The sequence below is a fragment of the Apis cerana genome, linkage group LG12, assembly GCF_029169275.1.
Source record: "Apis cerana isolate GH-2021 linkage group LG12, AcerK_1.0, whole genome shotgun sequence".
NCBI lineage: Eukaryota > Metazoa > Arthropoda > Insecta > Hymenoptera > Apidae > Apis > Apis cerana.
The window spans coordinates 10,245,466-10,266,386 of NC_083863.1; the positions used below are offsets into that span (position 1 = coordinate 10,245,466).

The following is a 20,921-nucleotide window of genomic DNA, read 5'->3' on the forward strand; positions in this document are numbered from 1 at the left end:
AAGTTGACGCGCAAAAAATTGCCGATTCGAATCTAAATTTTTAATCTTTCTCTTTCTAAAATTCAAATTAGCTGCCCAGATTTAATTTACAATTTTCCTAGGATCATTGGGTTCTGGCACAATCCCTGCGCCAAACTTGTAGGAAGGCGGAGAAGCTTAATTAGAACACGACGTCAGTTGGTACGAATGCTTATGTACCCATGCATGAAGACGTTGGAGTGGGTCCTTCCTTACTCGCTTCGTTTCGCCAATTTAAAACGAACTTATTGCGATTATTCCCACACTGTTACGAAGAACACGCGTGTATACTCGTTGAATTATAAACCAGAAATGCTATAAATGGATCATAGATCGAGAATAGAACGATCAACAATACTCTGAGTGCTCCCAACTCCAGCTCTACCAAGATCTCCGATATAAAACAATTGTCTTAATTTTCCAATTACAGAACAACTGTCGAATCACAAAGTAGAACCACCCCTTCCTCCTCATACATCCTTTCCGAACTAAACATCCCAAGTTCGGATTATCTCATGGAAAATTGTCTCCTTAGATCCGTGGATAGTCTCGGGAATGATCGCAATCCAGGTGATCCCGAGGCTGCGATCCAAGCTTTAGTCTATCTTTCCAATAATCCTCTCCCCGCAGCTCGCGATGGAAATAAATAAAATGCTTGAAATTTGAAACGAACCCTCCCCTGCCTGGTTAAAACCAGGATCGTCTCGATCGAGAGAAGCGATTTTTAGCCGAATGCACGGTAGCAGACTCGTTCCACGATATTTGCCTTAAATTATTCAATCATCGAAGAGATCGTGAACCCGGTGCAAAGCCGCATTTTGGCGGTGGTACAGTAGTAGTCCGCACTAGTGGAAACTTGAGAGATCGGTATCTACGCGCCTTGCCTAAAGTACATTAGTGGAAAACCACGGGAGATGTACGAGTGCGCGCTGGAATATCGTGGGTCGGGTGAATTATGCACCGTTTTGGAAACGGGCGCTGCGAGTAACGCCGGTTCATAATGGGTCCGCGCCCGATATAATTTACTGGTATTTAGCTTCTCCTATAATACGTTTGCTCGTTAAGTTAATCACGCTCTTCCCTGTTGCACTTCGTTACACGAGGAACCCTCCCCCTGCTCGATGGGGGGTCGATGGTGAAAGCTCGGATGATGGATCCCCTTACCTAATGGCCAACGTTTCCCACCAGCCGGGAAATTCTGGGACCCGGGCATCGAATAACTCGTTCTCGATAATATCGCGTTATTAAAAACGTGCCGATGATAATTTACTGCGGTATCTATACCAACATCTCGCCTATTTAAAATATTTTGTTGAATTTTTCTCTCCACTCGATTAATACGTACCTTTTTAAGATCGACTCCTTTCTCCTCCAAGATTAGCCGGCAAAGGGGCGAGAATTTCAAGGGGAAATAAATGAAACGTGTGTGCACATTTCTGTAATCTCTTTTTTATGAAACAATAATATACAGATATCTATAGTAAATCCCATTTGTAATAATTCGTGTCCACATTATTTACAGAAATATATTTATATTTATATTTATATATTTACTCCCTTATATGTATATATGTGTATCGGTGAGCTCGTTTCCCTACGCTGCAATTTTGGTCTCACGAAATATCGTGCTTTGAGAATCGACGACGATTAAAACTCGTCGACCCGAGTTTCGTCGAGAGACGTTAAGCTTGCACGACGACGATCATTGTACATCTCTTTACACGCACGTATACAACACGCACACAACATACTCGCACGCACGCATCGGATAAACGTGACGTATGACGGACAATTTCAATGAAACGTGATCAACATTTAAAGCCTCCGTCCCCTTCTCTTCCTCTTTTATTTATCGGCCGATCGAGATTTCTTTTTCCTCGCTTCTCAGCAACCGCGTTACTTTTCGATCCACGATGGATGGGCGTCTTTAATACGCTCGATAAAGTGGTACGTGTAAAGTACGGATTCGTTGAAACGATCGTTTCGAAACAATCGTATCGTCGGGGAAGCGAGCCGGAAACGAGGACGCTATTCCTCCTCAACCTGGCTCACTCACGCGAAACGACATTTTCCTGTTTCGAAGCTCGTCTTAATTGATAAAGTTGCTTTTCTAATCGCGCGGAATCTTGGATCGAACTTTAGATTCCATCGACTAATCGTGCTCCACCGTGTCTTTGTCTTTATCGGTTTCGAATATTATTGTCGCTTGCGATTTAACGATCGCGTGACGCTTTAGGTTTTGTAATCCGACGATCGAGATCTATCCGTTTGAACAAACGAAATGGATGCAAAGAATTTAATATCGATGTTAAAATATGTGTATTAACTAGGCGATTCGCTTCGTTTTCTGAACGATTTTCGCAAGGGACCCTGTAATGGTTGATCAAATTTTTTAAATTTACGATTAAACGCGAGAACACCATAGTGAGCATAGGTCGGATTCGTCGGTCGTACACCTCGTGACTTCGTTGTGTCAGTGAGCAAATTGAAAATATAAAAGGTAATAAATATCTCGTCCGTAAATAATTAATAATATATATATATATACATATATCTACCTGCTAAATCACGCATTACACAATTGTGAAATCAAGCCACGCCGCTCTCGTTACATCACAATCGCACACATATATACCGATAACAACGAAATATCGCTAATCGAGAACAATTACAATAAATTTACAATAAAAATGAATTATCCTTTCGAGACGTTCTCGCTTCCTTCCATCTCCGGCCCGCAAACCGCTCCTCCCTCATTATTAATTCTACCCGTCTCCGATATTATTCTCCGATGGTTCGAATATCGAACGATATTCCGGGACTCGATATTTAATTATCCATAATTACGTTTTCTCGCTTCGATTTTAAACACGAGTGAAAATCAAAGCTATCGAGCGATCAATAATAGCATAAAAACCCCGAACTGTTGAAGCGGGCCAATTGGAAGCCGAACCGGTCGATAACGAAGATCGATGATAGTCACGTCCACGAGAAGTTAATTAACCCTGGAACCCTCGCTATGATTTCGCGTTGATCGATCCCGAAAGAAAGATGCCGAGGAACGATATTGCGCGTCCGTCTTTTTCTGTCTTCCAACTGCTCTTTAATCCCTCCTCTCTCTCTTTCTCTCGTATCGATATTCTCGATCAATTCGTCGCATCTTTCGGCCAAAATGCAAATCGCGGCTCGTCGATTCTCGCGCGATTTGAAATTAATTTTTTTCTTCTCGGATTTTTAACCGAGAAGAACGACAAACCTTTATCCGAGATAAAGGGAGAAGAGGACAGAGAGAGGAGGGTCACGATATATCTGTCTCGCACGATTCAATCACGAGCGGCTCGGCTCGCTCGATTTCGTCGTCTCGAAATCTAGCGTGGAGAGGAGCCGCTCCAGTTTTTCCCTATTCCACCTCGGATTAATCCTCGAGTCGGGCCGATCCGCGTTCGGGCGGAGCGATTGGTTCGGGCCTGGGTGGAATTGTTATCGATATACGATATACGAGGAAAGGGGAAGGTTCGAGCTGGGGTTTTAACTCGAATCGAGGGCATCTTGGAGGATGTGAAAAGCGTGCGGGTGTTTTTGAAAAGATTGATATCGGAGGGGAAGGGATCAGGGAAGGTATAAATTGTCTTTTATATCGTCGTTCCGATTAAATTTCGAATCGTCAAAGTTACGAGTTGGTTCAGTTTGGAACATCTTGTTAAGGGTTGCGTCCTCGACGACACGACAGTTCTTCGACGTGAATCGCAAAAATTGTTTACACCGCTATTTACGTCGCGTCCTCCAACGCGGGAACGCGAATGAATACAACGTTTATCGCCCTGGTTTTATTGGCCCTCGAAAATCTTTTCTCCATCGGAATGGACGATCAGCTGGAAATATGGAAGCGTAAAACATGGATCGTAACGGAAAGAAGTTGGGACGTATCTGCATCCCGCGTATCTTCTTGGCTGGAGAAATGGGATATTTCGTTGACCCACCCAGATTGGTTCATTTACGCGGTGAAAGATACGCTTTTATCGGGTGTACAAGGATCGTTCGACAAATTGCGTGGATCCCTATCGTTCGAATTTTTTTACCATTTTTCCTCGGTTTCAAGATATTGGTTCCGCGTGATTGCTTTTAAAGACAGGGGAGGCACGTAATACCTTTTCTCTCGATGAAATTTCGAAAAAATTCTTTATATCGCTGTTCCGTTAAATTTTTTTATGAATTTTTCGATTCTTCGTGAAATGTGAAAATTATTTATCTTTCGGTATCCCAATTCAGGAGTTAATCTCCGGAGGAAGTTAATAAACACGGCTTTTTCATGTTTGATCTTTAATTAACGTGGCTAATAATTTAGAAGCAGACATTGAATCTCTATCAAAAAAGCCAAAAAAAGGAAGAGAAAGAAGCTCATGAAAGAAGATATCCCCAAAGAAACTGTCCAAGATGTTTATAGAAAAGCTGCTAAACGAACTGTGCAAACCAGACGCGTCAAAAGAAAAAAAATAAAAAGAATAAAAAGATAAAGAAAAAGTCCAAGAGACAAAGTATCAAAAAAAATTTTCTCCGTTATTCCGTTTCAATAACCATCGAGGTATATTCTTTTCTCACGCAAATCGTCTTGAAGATTTTTCTTCCCTGAAATTATTATCCCTTTATCCTTTTACAGATGATCTTTGACTCGATACATCGATAAGGCATTTGCTATCTTTCCGTCGAGATATAGGCCGTCTTCAATCTCATCAGTTAATTCCGACTTTTATATTTCACTAGAAATCGAAATACTTTCGAAAAAATTATTAAAACGATGCTTTTTCGAAACGATTCTTGAACTATTTTACGCAAACGGGAACTGGTTGCTCTAGTTGACTCGATTCGTAAAAATAATTTTACTATAATTGTTTTTTGATTATTGTTCGACAAAGTTATATAAATTTCCTGTGCTGGTATTCAAGTAAATAATTTGGGAATGCGTTCGATGGATTACGTAAATTCATCCCATATTCGAATGGATTATTGGTAATATTTGGCTTTTTAATTTTATAATTGTGAAACCAATAAACCAATAAATTTTATCAATAACTGAAAGTTGATTATTAACTTTTCAACGATCGATACAACGTTAGATCTGCATCTCTCGTATCTAACTTTGACGTTACTTTCATCTTCGTTTTCTCGTGGTAATACGCGAATATAATAATGAAAATTCTAGAGAAAGGGGAGAAAGCAATCGAGGATTTACAGTTCAAAGCTGAAGCTTATTTCATCCCTGGAAAAATCCTGCATTATCCATTTTACTTTTACATTTTTGAATTTTACTTTACGTACGTAAGTATCGCCTTCGTCCAATATTCTTTTTCAGGAACGAAATATAAATTCGTGCATGTAATTTATCATGAGATTCGCATTAAAAATCTATATAAATGATCATTTGCAAAAATATTCAAATTTAGAAAAGAAAAAATTGAACGCCTTTATATCTTTTCCTTTAACTTTTTTTATCCGATCGTTAAATAAGAAACTTTTCGACTTATCATAAAAATGAATTTGGATGGTTCGTTGATTAAAATATCAATTATATTTACTGTAAACGAAAGGAAAAAAGACGATTAGAAACGTAAAAAGGAGCGATTTTTAAAAGAATATCAAAGGAAACGATGATTCACGGAATTTTCCTTCTTTTAAAGTTCGGTAAAAAGCTGAAACGATCGTTTTTCAAACTCTATAGTTAACCTCGACCAATGTCTCTTTTCTTTTCCTTTTTTTTTCCCCTCCTCGATTGTTAACTCGAAGTGAAATCTTTCTTAAAACTTTACGACTAAGTTTGTTTTGCCCTGTCTATTGTTTGATCATTGTCTTCCCTTGCAGCTGCGCATAAATCTTGCCATTTGACGTTTGTGCAAAGTCTGTCGCGCTTTTTTCCTCGGACAAATTTAACTCCGCTTCACGGCAACGATCCAAGAAGAAAGAACAATTTTACGGTAGATTGATGTTTCACTTCCCAAACTTTATTCCAAATCTCGTTTTGATATGTCGTTCGAAAAAAGAAAAATGTACGTTAAAAAGAAATTAAATTCGACAACAAGAAATTCCGATTATATCCATTTTAATCTCGAGTAACGAGCGATCATAACGATCGCATTTGCAAGAGAGATAATCCGTGAGAAAATCGTAGCATCGATTATCTCGTTCCGTTTTCAGACCATGCTGTGTACAGAAAAATACGTTGTACACGGAGCAACAAGAAATATCGAATCAACTTTTTACTCCGATCCCAGTGTTTGCTAATCGAAAATTGATTAGTTCCGTGAGCAATGCTCTTCTCGTCGCGATACTCGTGAAACGTGCACGAGGGAAAATAATCTTCGTGCAATTTATAAAGATCCTGTTAAAACGGCAGTAACGGTGGAAGGCTAAAAAGTAACAATAAATATATATAAATATATATTTCTCGCGAATTGATCCTCGACAGGCTACTATTCCATTACTAAATCGATATAGCGATACGTTTTATTTACATTTATAAACCGGAAACTGCGACCAATTTAATTTCTTGGAAAATTAAATTTTTTCGAATACGGGAAATCGACGAATTGGCAGTACGATATTGGCAGTACGAATTGGCAACGTGGCTGAAATTGGAACGTTTCCGATGAGCACGTGCGAAAACGATATCAAATTCCCCGCCTTGCACGCTTTAAAATTTTCAACGGGACGATTCCGTAAGGCAGAAATACGATGATGGTATTTCGAAAAATTTCCCCATTCCATCTATTTTATTTCGAAATAACGCACGTAGTGGATACATTGTATCCGGGTGTAAATTTTCTTCTCACGTATCGTGAACGATTCTCTGTTGAGAAACGAGTTACAAATGTAACTAGTTTTTTTTCTTTTTTTTTTTTTTTTTAATTTCACAGCTTAAACGATAGCTTATTAAAGAGAGAATAAGCGCGAGTTATCGGCAAAGGCAGTTTTAAAAAGGCTCGATCTCGAAATCAAGATGCTCCTCGAACGCCTCGAGAATCTCCTTTTCAATGCGGATAGTAATCCAGGATCAAAGTGAATCTGATTTCGTTCGCTCGTAAAAAGGTCGTTTGTGTCACCTCTGATCGATCGGGAATCTTTACCCGGACTCCCTTGATCCCCACTTTTATCGCGATCCTTCTAATCACTACCTTGATCGACATTCCCCATCCTTCTCGAGAATAGAAAAAAATAAAAGGAAATCCAGATGTTTCCTTGAAAATTCCTAGGGGTCGAGGGATCGCTATTAAACTCGATATCGCGGGCCCAATTATCATAAATTTGAATTAAACGCTGATTTTTCTTAAGAGCCCTGCCCCGGTTCTCGCTCGTTTTCGAATCTCAAAATTTCCCTTCGAGTACTAATGGAAATGGTCGTATAACGCTTCTGACGTTATTTGCATTTTATCCTATTCCACCGTAACTCATCCCTTAATATAATACGCTAATTCGCGGTCGAAATTTATTTCGAAAAGTCAAACGGAACCGGTTAATCAAGAATGTTGAAACGTTGCTCGAGTTTCGATGAAATGGAAACGGGCTTACAAGTCGTAATACAACAACAATCTCGATAGGCGATATATTCGATGGAATTGCACATCGCGTGGATATCGTTGCCGATCAAATACTTTTATTTTTATCATACAAATTTACAATCGACTCGTTCTCGAGCAAATCGCCACGAGAACGTAAATAGAGGCGGATATTCGATGGGACGAATTGAAATTAGAAAACAAAAAAAGGAAAAGGAGGAATAATGGAAAACTAAGGGAAGAATTTATTTCCCTATGGAAACAAATCCGTTTTCCAACCCATTCTATTCATCTTCATCGTTGTTCAAATTAAAATCGTGGTAAGTTCGATGTTCGAAGGAACGATCGCCATAATTTCACCAATCTTCGAAAAGATCCCTTTCCATATTTCAAACTTACCCGAGTAAACGACAACGAAACTACAAATTTTTACAAATATTCGAAGGAGGAGAAACGCTTGCACGATTCTCTCTCTCTTCCTCCCTCGAATCGAGCCGAGTCTATCGGATAATCGTTGGTGGGTCCCGGATCAAGTATCCTCGTCACGTAGCACTTGTAAACCCCATTTAGATTCTGCCAAAGCTTTGAAAGTCGGTAAAAGTTCACCGAGCCGCCTTGGGATAGTCATTATCGTCGCAAATTGTCCCTCGTCAACCGCTTTCCACCCTCTTGCGCCTAAAATTCTTCGCGAAATTAGGCAAGAACCGTCATTAACTCTCTCTCTCTCTCTCTCTCTCGGTCCAAGTGGATGGACTCCATAGATTCCGAGAAAGAACTTTTTCGACATGCCTCGCTCCACTGGCAAATTACTTCGCTTCGATCTTTCCATCCTTCGTCCCAGCATCCGATACCCATCTCTCTCTCTCTCTCTACCCGTTTCTGCACCGTGAATAAAGGATTGATCCAAGGCGACGCCTCGATAAGAGACACCTCCCCCTTGTCGTGCATTAATCGTACATCCGTACGTGTATATCCCCGGATTTTACGAAACAGGGGAGAATGCTCTGGATCGAGGAGGAGAGAAGGAGGCGCCGGATATATCGGAGGAGGCGATCAATTATTCACGCGGTTGCGGATCATTCGAATTTCTTGGTATATCCTCTGGCGGGAAGCCCCGTTTTGTACACCGTTTCCCTCTTCCAAGGGCGAAGAATTAGCGGAGCCTCGGTTTATTAGCCCTCGTCCGGATGACTCGATTCCGAGCCACGTTCCCTGGAATCTCCCTCGTCGATACCCTGTTAATCCCGAATAACGAAGTCGTTGGATCACCTGTTGTCTCGTCCTCCGAGCGGATTAAAGGGGGGGAGGAATGTAGGTTGGAACTATTGACCGGAAGAGGATCCGACGGGCATTAACTCGTCCCCTGGAGCGAGGGGGAGGGTAGAAGAGCGAGGACAAGGAGGAGAGCGGGCGGCGCGAGGAGAGACGCGGCGGATTTGGTGGGTGGATTTCTGGCCTGGTCGTTCATCACGTCGCTGGATATCGCGGCGCTGTTCGGCTCCGCCGAGGGACAGCTTATCGGGACGCTGATCGTGTCGTTGCTCGATGTCGGGTCCCGGGAGCAACGGCTCGCGTGGTGGCCCAGGCAGGAGGCGTACGAGATCGCATGAGGTATGTAGCTCTGGTCGATGCTACCGGAGAACAAGACGCTGGCCAGGGGGCCGATCGCGAACACTGGCACGTCCTCGCCGCCGTGCGTCGCCCATGCACGGGGAACTCCCGCGGTCTGCAACCCAAAACGAGCATGCATACACAAATACGTATCGTCCAGATCGGGCGAAACGCGTGGCAATCGAGGGCAAAGCCTCCTATCTCGAGTCGAAAGGACGGCCGAGGAGGGGTAAATTCGCAGAGCGGAAATTTCGATCCTCTTCGCAATTACGACCGACCTTCCCCGCCGACGAAGATCATCGCGACGCGCTCCACGCTCGAGGAGATTCGCCTCCTTTGATTCGTCCCGCCTCGCGCGGTTCCGCCCTGTTTACGATCCTCTGGAGCGACGAGAGAGGAGATGGAGCAAAGGGGAGGAAGGAAAAGTTGGGGTGGTCGAAACGGTCGACGAACCCCCGCGATCGGGATGAAGAGGGTGAAGATCCCGTGAAGCATCGCTGTTGAAAATCTTTCGCCCCGTTTCTTAGGAAAGGAGCAGCCGGCTGGGGCTCGCCGCGTCGAAAGTTTCATCGAGCCCGAAGGCCCGTTACGCCTCGTTGAGAATTGAAATCGACACGCGCCAAACTTTTCCAAGTCGGGGGGAAAGGATGCATCCTCTTCTTCCATCTGGATCCGCGGGCGTTCGAGGAAGCGCTATTTACGCGTTTCCAACTTTCCACTCTCCGATCGAGTGTGCGCCAATGTGTAAGAGAATGGTGGAGAAGGGAGGAGCAATTCGACCGTAGGGGAAGAACGCGTGGAGCGGATTAATTTTCCTTTGTAAGCTCGGCAGGATTATGGAGAGAGGGATGTAAAGATGATCTAGAATGCGATGCCGGACCTTGTTTTCGGGAATCGAACGGATGGAACGGGTTCGTTAAAAATACCAGGAGTCGTCGCGTGTGTACACTTGGTACGATTTATCTTTTGATCGCTGTGTTACGAGAGATCGCTCGTTAAAGGTATCGAGACTAGAGCTATTTTAGATACGAAACATTCTCTCGTCGCAAGCAGCAGGAAAATTTTCGGTGTTTCTTCGCGAGGGAGGAATCGAAGGAAGTTGAATTCCACGAGCTATTTTCGTAACTCGCACGATTTTCCGTGCAACAGCTTCGCTTTATTATCCGTGTCATTGGCTCAAATCGGTCGCCAACCTGTGAGCCAAGAATTACAAAATAAGAACTATGAATTTGGCAACGATGAAATACACGATTTTCGACTTATAGCCGAATATATTATAGCCGAAGTATAACGGATAAGAATACCGATTTCTTCGACCAGTTCTCGATCAATTAAATCCTTTTCCATCAGAACGTGAAACTCTATTACTCGATTTTAATAATGGACAATAAAAAGTTTCTACGTTTCTTCTTCTTTTACGTTTTTACTCGCTTTGAAAATACGGATCGATTTCGGGTTGAATTAGATATTAGCATTACCTAATTGGTTAGATTATTTATCGGGAATCAATTATGTGTAACGAACAGCCGTACAAACAGGTAAATCCAAAGCATTTAGCGCTTCGTGAATCGAATTTACCAAGTACACACACACACTAATCAAATACGAGCATTTAATTAAACGTACGCTTCGCTAGGATTATTCGTAAAATCTAGGACAAAGTCGTGTGATTTAATTTTATCCGATTATTTATTATTTTTACCGATCGACAAATATTGCATCTTATTAAATTTTTCATAATTGTACTTGTTGAAATTTATCAGTTCGATCGACTGTGAAACGTTATCCTTTACTTTGATTTTCAAGATACGAAAAAAGCAAAATCCATTTCTCTCACCTATGACTACGCGCATATATATATCTTGTAAAAAATTCCATTACTATGGCTTAGCTGCGTTCATTGGAATCTGTAGCCATTTTATTTTACGGAAAAACCGAAAAATTTTTGTACTTTTAAAATGGAATCTCTCTCTCTCTCTCTCTTTATATATATATATATATAATTTAATTTTATGTTCAATTTTTCATACACCTGTCTTTATTATTGAAAAGAAATGAAAAAAAAAATTATACCAGCATTCTTTTCAAAGTTCGAAACTTCATTTATGAGATGAATCGATAACGAAATGCGCTATATTTCACTACGTTGCGATATCTACACGTAAAACTAATAGTATTATCGATAAAAGTATTGAAAATGTGTTATCCAAGAAAAATTTTGGCGTTCACATTTCTCCAACGAACGCAGTAATAATTTCGAACACAGGAACGAGCATCACGGGTTATCGCGAATATACTCGTCGGAATTTCCAACATCGATTTATCTCGAAATAAAGGTTCGCACGAAAAATGTGTCTCTTCATTTTTATGCAGCTTCATCCCATTCCGTCTCCAATTTGAAGGCAACGAATTATTCATGTAATTAAATGAACGAAATGTAGACACACGCAAAAAATGCAGTAAAAAAAAAAAAAAAAAAAAGAAAAAAAAATTTCTTACAGTTTCTTCTTTCGTAAGTCAACAAAATTACTAACAAGTCTAACAAGCCTGTATTAAAAATCATCCCTCGTCGAGGAAACTAACTGAAACTCTTCTTCCAGTAACGATGAAATTCCAGTGAAATGAATAATAAATGAACGCTTCGGTTTTCTAATACGAACTAAGAAAAAAAAAAAAAAAGAAAAAAAGAAAGAAAAAGAAAAAAGAAAAAAAGAATTTCTTTTCGATAAATTATACAAACGAGGCAGTTACAATTGCACCGTGGCGCGGTACGAGGGTCAGAGGGAAAGGTTAAAAAGCCGTCGTGAAGCGGTGGATCGAAGGGAAAGCGGTGGCAATCCCAGGGGAGAAGTAGTTCTCTTACGATCCCTTCCACGATTGTGACCGAAATCTACTCTGTTACGATATCTGCTCGAATTATTATCCACCAGGGAGGGAAGCTTAAATATCGCGGAGCAGTGCAATCGTCGTTCATCATAGAGTCGAACCATTCTCGAGGCGACGTGTTCTCGAGAATCTCGACGATGATGTTACAGAAACCGTGTCTCGAGTTGGATAAGCAACGTACGAAATTAGCCAATTGATTAATCCGATCGATCGAATCATTTAAAAACAAGAGTTTTAAATGATTTTAATCGAAACGATTCTTTGGTTGAGAGTTCGAGAAGATTCTGTGCAGATTTTCCTAGAAACGAATTGCTTTTTTCTATCGAATTGCGTCCGATCGGGGGACGGATGCGAGGAGAGCGAAAATACGAGAAATATGATCGCAGAATTTGAAAAGGTATTTATTGTTCTCGAGAAACAAGTATGTAATACAAAAGCAAAGAATTGAAGAGAATGGTGAACAAGTTGATTAAAAAAATTTGTTTAAAATAATCGTTTGAATAAGTTTACTTTGATAACATTCCATGATTTGCATGAAATAATGTTGCGTCGATAAAATCGTTGTAAAATAAGCGAAATTTAATTCAGTACCGAACCAGAACACGCTGGTAAAATATTTTCAAACTTTTTAAATAAAACGTAAAACGCCGCTCTTGAATTATTAAAAATAATATAATCCCAGGATGGAAAGAATATTTTTATTGAATCAAAAAAAAAAAAAAAAACTTGTACAACGTTGTTACGCGTGTTTCAAGGATATCATAGCCAATTCAGGGGAAAGTTATTCGATCGAACAATTCTCCAACCATTTTATACGACGTACATGCACATCGTAGAAGCCTCAAGAGCAGTAAATATCGATTTTCTATCTCGAGGCAAGGGAAGAAAGTTCACAAGTACAATGTTACAAATTCCGAGACGAGGTGTCAACGATTATTACTTATCTCGTTCGCGATCATCTCTCGATTTTCGCGCGAAAGAAAACAGAGGGCTCTCCCCAAACGTCTGTCACGTTTCGAATCGATGAAAATTTCCGTGGATGCAACGTGAAGAATGGCGAAAAATCGCGTTTATGATCACAAAGAGAACCGGTCACTTTAATGAACGCGAAACTCTTATTGTTCCATTCGTTTTTCCCCCAACCTCGCCCACTTGTTCCAATTTCTCTTCCTCCTCTTTTGCATAAGTCTTATGAAAACGCGCTTTATTTTTGCGAAACTAGGTTACCATTTATTTTATCAGAAGTGAATCGCGTTTCCCTCTCTCTCTCTCTTTCTCTCTTTTTTGGCCAGAAACAGGAAAAGAGAAACGCAGAGAATTCCATTGCGGGAGAACGGTTCCCACATTAATTAACACACAACCGGGCGAAATTTCCTTCCACGCTCGATCAATCGACCCTTTCGAACACGATTACTAATATTACGATAGGTTGCACGTTGAGAAAAATTCCATTGATCGAAACGAACGCGGAGGGAGAATGGGCCTGCTATTGCTGGCTATTTGCGAGATTTTTAATATTTCCAGCCTCTTTGTGTCTCGTTGCGAACTTGACGTTTGAAAAAAAAAAAAATTGAACGATATACTTGTATCGGAGAGGATACGCGTTTATAAGTTAACGTATAAGAACGTTGTTAAAAAAAATATATATTTTATCTCGCTCGCTATATATTAAATAAATATCGACCACGAGAATCTATTTCAACGAATATAAATAAATATAAATTGTTTCTAACGGTATGTTTGTCAATCCTTTCGAAAGTACAAGTGTCTAAAATTCTCCACGTTCTTTCCACGTTCTTTCCACGCTCGAAATTACGAAATTCCGGTAAGAAAAGAGTGGAGATACAATATTCCCCTCCTCTGCCGACTATATTTCAAGCGTATTTGAACGAGAAAAAGATCAGTGACTCGCGGTCGGATTAAAAGTTATCAGGTCGGAAGAGCGAGCGATGATCTCGAAACGGAAACGCGAGTCAAGAGGGAGGGTGCGAAGGAGAGGGGGAGGTTGGAGAGGATCGAATATACGAAGGAGGATGGAATATATGAAGTTGGAAAGAGTTCCATCGAATATTTCGCGAATGAACCCCTCGACAAAGCGTGATGGATTTTTAAACGTGCCCCCGATATTTCACCCCGATCATTTTCCGATCCAATAAACATGGCCGCGTATATCTTGCTATACGCGAGAATATGAGGCTTGTCCCGTTTTTTTTTTCTTTTTCTTTTTTCTTTTTTTTACCTGAATGGAATCCTTGCCAGCCTCTCGTAAAATATTCCTTGGCTGCGTGTATCCGGGTCCGTTGCTGTACAATAACGTTGTATACGGTTGTCCATCAACATCGGACATCTTGCTGTCGGAACCTGAAGCACAAAAAAGAGGGAGGAAGGGAGGGAAGGGGGCACGCGATCGGCTCATCAATCACAAGTATATTACGATTGTGTACGTGTTGTGCAACGTACGATTTCGAAAAGGGAATTCTGGGGAGGGTTCGTCGTTAGGGATGATCGTTATTTTTCTGGAAAATGGGAATTACCGTGGCTAAGGGTGGCCGAGAACAATGGGATATCCTGAGTTTTTGTTCGAGAGGGGAAAAGGGATCTCGTTTTAACGATCTTGTTTACTCGAGTGATGGATAAAGTGCAATTTTAATTTCACGAATGATGAGCGTGGCATCGAGGAAGTTCGTGCGTTTTGTACAATCAGGAATAATTTCATTTCGATTGCGTTATTTCATCGCGTTCATATAAAGTTTTTCCGGATTCGTAAAATTGGAAAATGTTTCTTCGAAGGTCGGAACCAGGCCAACTTTTCGCGATAGGTCGGGATGGTGCAACATTAACGAGTAACAAACGAGAATTCGAGGTGATAAAATTTGTATAAATACACTGGCAATTTGTTCCCATCTCGCCAAGTAGCATTACCCGGCTAAACTCGACGTTTATAATTCCGGTATGCACGCCTTGTATGCACGCAGCCGAGCTTGCCAGCTTATTCGGAGGATCCTCTAAAAGGGAAACAGTGCAATGGTATTTAATAATATACATTTCCATGGTAAATAAACGATCAAATTATACATCGTTAAACGACAGATAGCGTGAAATGGCAGTGGCGCGATCTGTATTTCCCTTTTCCTTTTTCTCTCCCTTTTTTCCCTCCCCCCTTAAATTCTTGCGCAGAGAGAGAGAGGAGAAAGAGGGGATGGGGAAGAACGGTTTTGAATAAAACATATTCACCACCGGGGCTACGTCCTGGAGCCTATTCTTCCAGATCTTCCGCATCTTTTTCCCTCCCGATTCCCCTCTCTCTCTCCCTCTTCTCTCTTTTGTCCGCAGTTAGACAACCACTTATTCATGAAACGAGCGCCTCGGTTCATTCCGACAATTAATGTTTCACAGCGGCTGAGTTTCGCCCCCCTTAATTCAGCGGTTGATCGCGTCCGCGGAATTCGCGATGGAATTCTTTTCATCGTTGGCCGCGGTTTGCATCGTCCAATAATTAAAGTGTTTGATGTCGGGATCGTGTTTAAGAGGATTCGACGCCGGGAATGCGCTCGGAATGTTTTAACATCCAAGCTTTCAAGCTAAGCGCCACGAAGCGTTGTTCCGCTGTCGGCGGTTCTTCCCTTCTCTTCACCCTCCTTCGCGCCACCTTTCTCCACTCCAGCCCTTTGTTCCATCGTTTTACACATCTATATATATATATATTTTTCATCGATTCGCTCCCTTTCTGCCTCTCCTCCCCTCGTATATTTACTACGCTCGAATAATTTTCGCCTGGGCGATTTTTTTGATATTAAGACGCTTGAAATTAAGCGATCAAGTTTAAAAGTGTTATCCTGGCCGGGCTCCAAGTATTCGCAGAATCTTGCTTTGTGAAATCGCGAGTGGGAATGTTTCGGATGTTTGATCGTGCGCTCACTTCGTAGAATTTCGTGCCTACAATGCCGGACCGAAATTGTTCTCGCGAGTTTCAACCACGGTATTATAACGGTTAAAAAAAAACGTCGATCAAAGAGTTAAAGATCCGGACAAAGTTAAAGCGTTCCGTGTGTATTTATACTTTCAGCGTATACCAATACTCGTTCACCTAACAATTTCATTTCTCCGCATAACAACGTTGCCAATATTAATCGCCGGTGCGGCATTGGTGAAATTTCAATTCGAAATACCGTTTCGAATTAAAGCGCGTCTATTCAAATGTTGGCTTTCTTTCGAAAGGTAGAAGGAGGGGACGTTGGAAAAGCGGTTGGAAAATTGAAAGTTGATTTTTATTCCGCACGCGTTACAGCCACTCTCTATTAATCCTTTAAATAACAACGCCATCAGAGACCGATTGTTGGAAAGAAATTCTAAGCGGCGATTCTAAGCGGATGGAACGCTCTTGATTCCGTTCTGAATTCTTCTTTATAGTCCTCCGCCAACCCCTCCCCACGGAACTAAATGGTCCGTGGTTAGTTTCAACCGTGGTCGTTATTTAATTATACGCAATTAAGTCCGTTTACCTCGGGCGGGCGGGTTATAGACGCCCCTATTCAGTCGAAATAAAATTGAGTTTAAAACGCCCGAGGTGTTTCCCTTTGAGCACGATCCTCCTTTCGCGTGGCTCGTTTCGGTGAATATTGAAAAACCATTACACCTCCTGCCTTGTAAATCCGACGTGGTGTAAAAGGTTTGACGCGTTAATACGATGTGTCGCCACGCATTATCCCTCGTCGGATAGATACGATGCACATTCTCGCGTCGCGATGAAACGGCAAGAGACGGGGAGGGGGGAAGGTCTCGTTAAAAAGGAAACGTTGCATTTTCCTACGCGCAAACGCGCTTGCTTGTGACGAACGAAGATGCGTTTTATAATAATGGAATATCGGCACGCATTAAATTAGATGAGAAAATTATATCGAAAATAAACGTCCATTAAAGTTGTTTAAATATTCAGATTCGATTATACTTTGAATCGATGTTTCGTTAAAAGTTTATCGGAAACCATGATGAATTGGCGAGGCGAGGTATATAATCGCGATCGAGTCGTACGAGTTGCGTTCTTTTCTTCTTTTTCTTTTTTCCAAGACGGTCGAACTTGTCGACGAAGAGAAGAGATCGAGTAAATTTCGATACTCGTATTTGTTGTACCACTCGAAAGTGATCGAAGGGAAGAGAAATCGCTTGCTCGGGCAAATTAAACGGTAGAATCGTGTTCGGAGTTTTGAAGAGGCTCAACGCCAATTCTCGATGTCACGTCGACATTTTGTAAATCAAAGAACTGATATCCCGGATGGATTGGAGCTAGTCGCTCTCTCGGATATTCTTCCACGAATGAAAACAGTATTTCCTCGCGAATCGAACAGGATTCCTCTCGAGGATGAACGCTCCTCGGTTCCTCTCGGTTCCTAATTAATTAGATCGATTGCCGTTTACTCGAGTTCTTCTTCGTATTTTAAATTACTCGAGTTTCTTCAAGGATAATTAGAAATTTCGTTGGTTAATGGCAAGAAGGTAAATGAAAATTGCGTATTAAGCGTGAGAGAGAGAAAGAGAGAACAGCTTCGTGGCTCGATTTCGATCGTCCATTAACGTTGGACAAAAGTTTAACAAAGGCCGAAGTTAAATCTTCCAAGTTTTACATACTTGGGAACGCGTTTCATTTCTCGTTCGAGAAAACTAATTTTTAAACTTGTAATCGCTCTCGATTGCGATTCAAAGGCTCCGACGTTTCGTTTTTCTTTTTCTCTAAAAACGAGAATTTCTCTTCTATTCGTTCCTTTTCGCTTCGCGCGATTCTTCCTTTTGACCGTCGAATTAATAAATCCGGGGAGAGACTCAAAAATTTTCCATATCCTCGTTAAAGAAACGTCCGATGTCGTTTTCGTTCGTCGTTGCAAGCATTTTTATCGCCTTTAATCGTTGATTAATCGTTGATTAATTACCACGTTGAATCATTTCGTATTAAGAGAGAATGGTCAAGTGATTGGAGAAGCCAGCTCGCTATGTTTGCACTATACATATAAAGAGTAAAGCGGAATATACAAGACGGTAATAGGAGCGTAGACGTTATATCTCGACAAAGGAGTTTCTAGAATTTCGTAGGAATTTCGCAAAAGAATCGAGAATCAGAGTTTCGAGATTATTATCGTTCCCTCTCTAATTATTTATTCAAGGAGCGTGAATATCTGCTACAATTATCGCGAATTGCGAAAAGTCAACGGGGCGATTTTATCTTCTAGACGGATAAAGTTTCATCGGGATTGGAAGGGATTTTTCACGACGGAAACGAAGGTGTACGTAGGAATCGATGGATCGTGAATTTAGAGGGACACGTATGAAAGCACGTCGAAAGGAAGGGAAAAACAAAGAGCCGTAAAGTGGCTTTCAGCCCCGAGTACCGAGAAATATACAATTTTACGACTTTTCCTTCGTCTCGTCCACGAAGGAACGATAGCCTCGAATAAATTACACCGTTTAAAGAATTCCTTTTCGCGGGAGACACGGAGTCTGCGAAAGTCTGAGACGGATAAAAGGTTTAAAATTTCATAAGAAGCGTAAGAATTAAGAATTAATTATATAACGAGGAGGAACATCGATCTCATTAACCTACATTTGAAATTACTTCTAGACCATCATCGACGTCTAATAAAAGAACGAGCTAATATTCACGAATCGATACACTCGAACGTTTTCAATATTTCATACGTTCACAGAGAAATTGAACGCTCGTTTCTCATATATTAACACCACTTAATAATAACATACGAATTTGATATTTCTGGATTGCAAAGTCGCGAAGATGAGACATATACTGGTCAAACGATTCCATAATTTTAGATGTCGCGGTCTATCGACCCAGCAATAATACTTCGATGATAATACTCGATGGTTGCGGGCTTCCAAGTTAAACATCAAAGGGATGCTATATCCCGCAATATCCCACGGATGGCATGCACCTTCGTGCTCCAATCTCAAAACCTCCCTCACTCGTATAAACCTTAAAAATCTTACGATTCCTCTCCGCGTTCCCAAAATGAATAACAACAAATTTCCTCTTCTTACACGCGCGTCCACCAACAGCTGGGAACACTTGGCGCACGCGAATCGACCGCTCCGATGTTCGCCAATTTAAAGCGTTCACGTTGATAAGTTCACGAGGGCGTAAATCTTGCGATCGTTATCGCACGCGTCACTCGAGACGGCAATAAGCTTCTCGAGGCACTCTCGAGCGAAATGCGGTGGCGAGTCGATCCGCAGAAGTTCGTCGAATTCCAGCGACTAACTAACCAACCAACCAGGCCAGGCTGGTTGTAACGCTAGGCTCGTCCTTGGATCGATATAAATCGGCCGTTGGATTCGGTTTTCCCTGTCGGTCGCATGCACGTCCGACTCAGTGGCCCCATTATCCGCGTCACGAAAGTTATGCGATGGCAGCGGCTCACGAAAGTGGATGGATAACTGCGCCCGGCCGAGGCCGCCACCCCTTTCTTACAAGTTTACAAATTAGAGAACGAGGTTGGACGAGAGAGGAAAGGGTCGCTGCTCTTTATGCCGGGACACGGATCACCCGATATCGCGTCCCACTTTTCATCCCTGTTTCATTATTTTCGATTTTTTAACCGCTCCAGGTGAATCGAGTTTCCTCCTTTCTTCTCGTAAATATATCCCACGCGTATATCTGATTAAAAAAGCTTGCTTCGAAAAATTTTGGATTTCGAAGGGTACGTTCAGAAATTCCTCCACGGAGGAACGTATCAATTTTCTACGCGACGGAATCGCTTTTGCGTGAACGACACTCGTTTCGATTTCGACCAGAAATCAAAGGTCCGTCCGTCGTGGAAGCCAACTTGTCCACGTTCGATTCGATTCGATTCGACTCGGCTATCGGATGGATGGAAGCGCGGCACAAACGCGGCCATCATCGGTCAAACGGGCGAACATTCGACCCTATTTCGTTCCCGTGAGACGAATCGCGAAACCATAGAGGAGAATCAATGAGGAGCGCCCGTCAAAGTTTAATCGTCGTCCGATATTGTCGTCTACGAAGCGGCGCACAAAGGAAAGCCGACGTTTCCCATCCCGTGAACCTGCCACGCCACGCCACCCAGTGTTTATTGCCACGGCGGATAACGGCCGCCACTTCCAACGCTTCCGAAACGCGTGAAACGCGTCGTCTACGCGAACCTCGGTCATTACCTTTGCGAGATACGGTTTCCAAGGATCCCGAAGCTCGTTTTTCCTTTCGCCTGGAAGGGATGCCACGTTGGCTTTCGATAATATTGGGGGAAGATGTCGCGCAAGTGAACGAGAGAAAGAGAGAGAGAGGGAAATTTGGGAAGTTGGAAGGGAAAGAGTCGTAGGAATCGAAGGGAGAAGAGTGAAAGATAAAATAATAGCAGGGATAACGTTGAATCAACCTTTCTCTCCAATTATTGGTCACCCATTTCCATTTACTGGTAAGTGAGCTAAATTCCTTTCCCCGGTTATCGGTCACAATTGTTTACAATCCATTGGTGGCCGGGTATATCGCGAACGACCTAGATATTTCTCGCCACCATTTTGAAAATATTGGCAAACTTTACGGTGGACCGCGTAAATGGCGATTGCGAGTCATTTCCAACACGTGGAAACCGTGACTTTTAGAACGCGAAACGAATGACGGATGTTTGGGCAATAAGTGGCGAGCATTGCCGAGTCCTATGTACGTACATATATATGTATACATTGGCGAGTAGAATGGACACGTTTCGGTTGTTTCGCTTCCAGTCCAAGTTTATAATCGCCTTCCATACGTAGTCGTCCGTGTTCGAACCAACTCCCGTTTATTTCCTTCGCTCGAATCGCGTTTCCAACTTTCCGCATTTCCGTAATACGTAA

At 41.9% G+C, this 20,921-nt stretch overlaps 1 protein-coding gene across 6 annotated transcripts in view; it reads right to left on the minus strand.

The window, feature by feature from the left end:
- Positions 1-20,921, minus strand: part of LOC107995720 (alkaline phosphatase-like) — a 185,718-nt gene that overhangs the window by 10,386 nt on the left and 154,411 nt on the right. Inside the window, exons 8-9 of one of the 6 annotated variants that reach the window (XM_062083144.1) lie at positions 14,302-14,423; positions 1,452-9,291 (exon numbers count right to left, since the gene is read on the minus strand). The exons of 3 other annotated variants lie outside the window; for them this stretch is intronic. In XM_062083144.1, the coding sequence (XP_061939128.1) occupies positions 8,917-9,291; positions 14,302-14,423 (497 nt within the window). In that variant the 3' untranslated portion in view covers positions 1,452-8,916. Of the gene's footprint in view, positions 1-1,451; positions 9,292-14,301; positions 14,424-14,539; positions 15,068-20,921 lie in introns of those variants that run through there. 2 more of the 6 variants (XM_062083147.1, XM_062083146.1) reach the window with 2 other exon arrangements.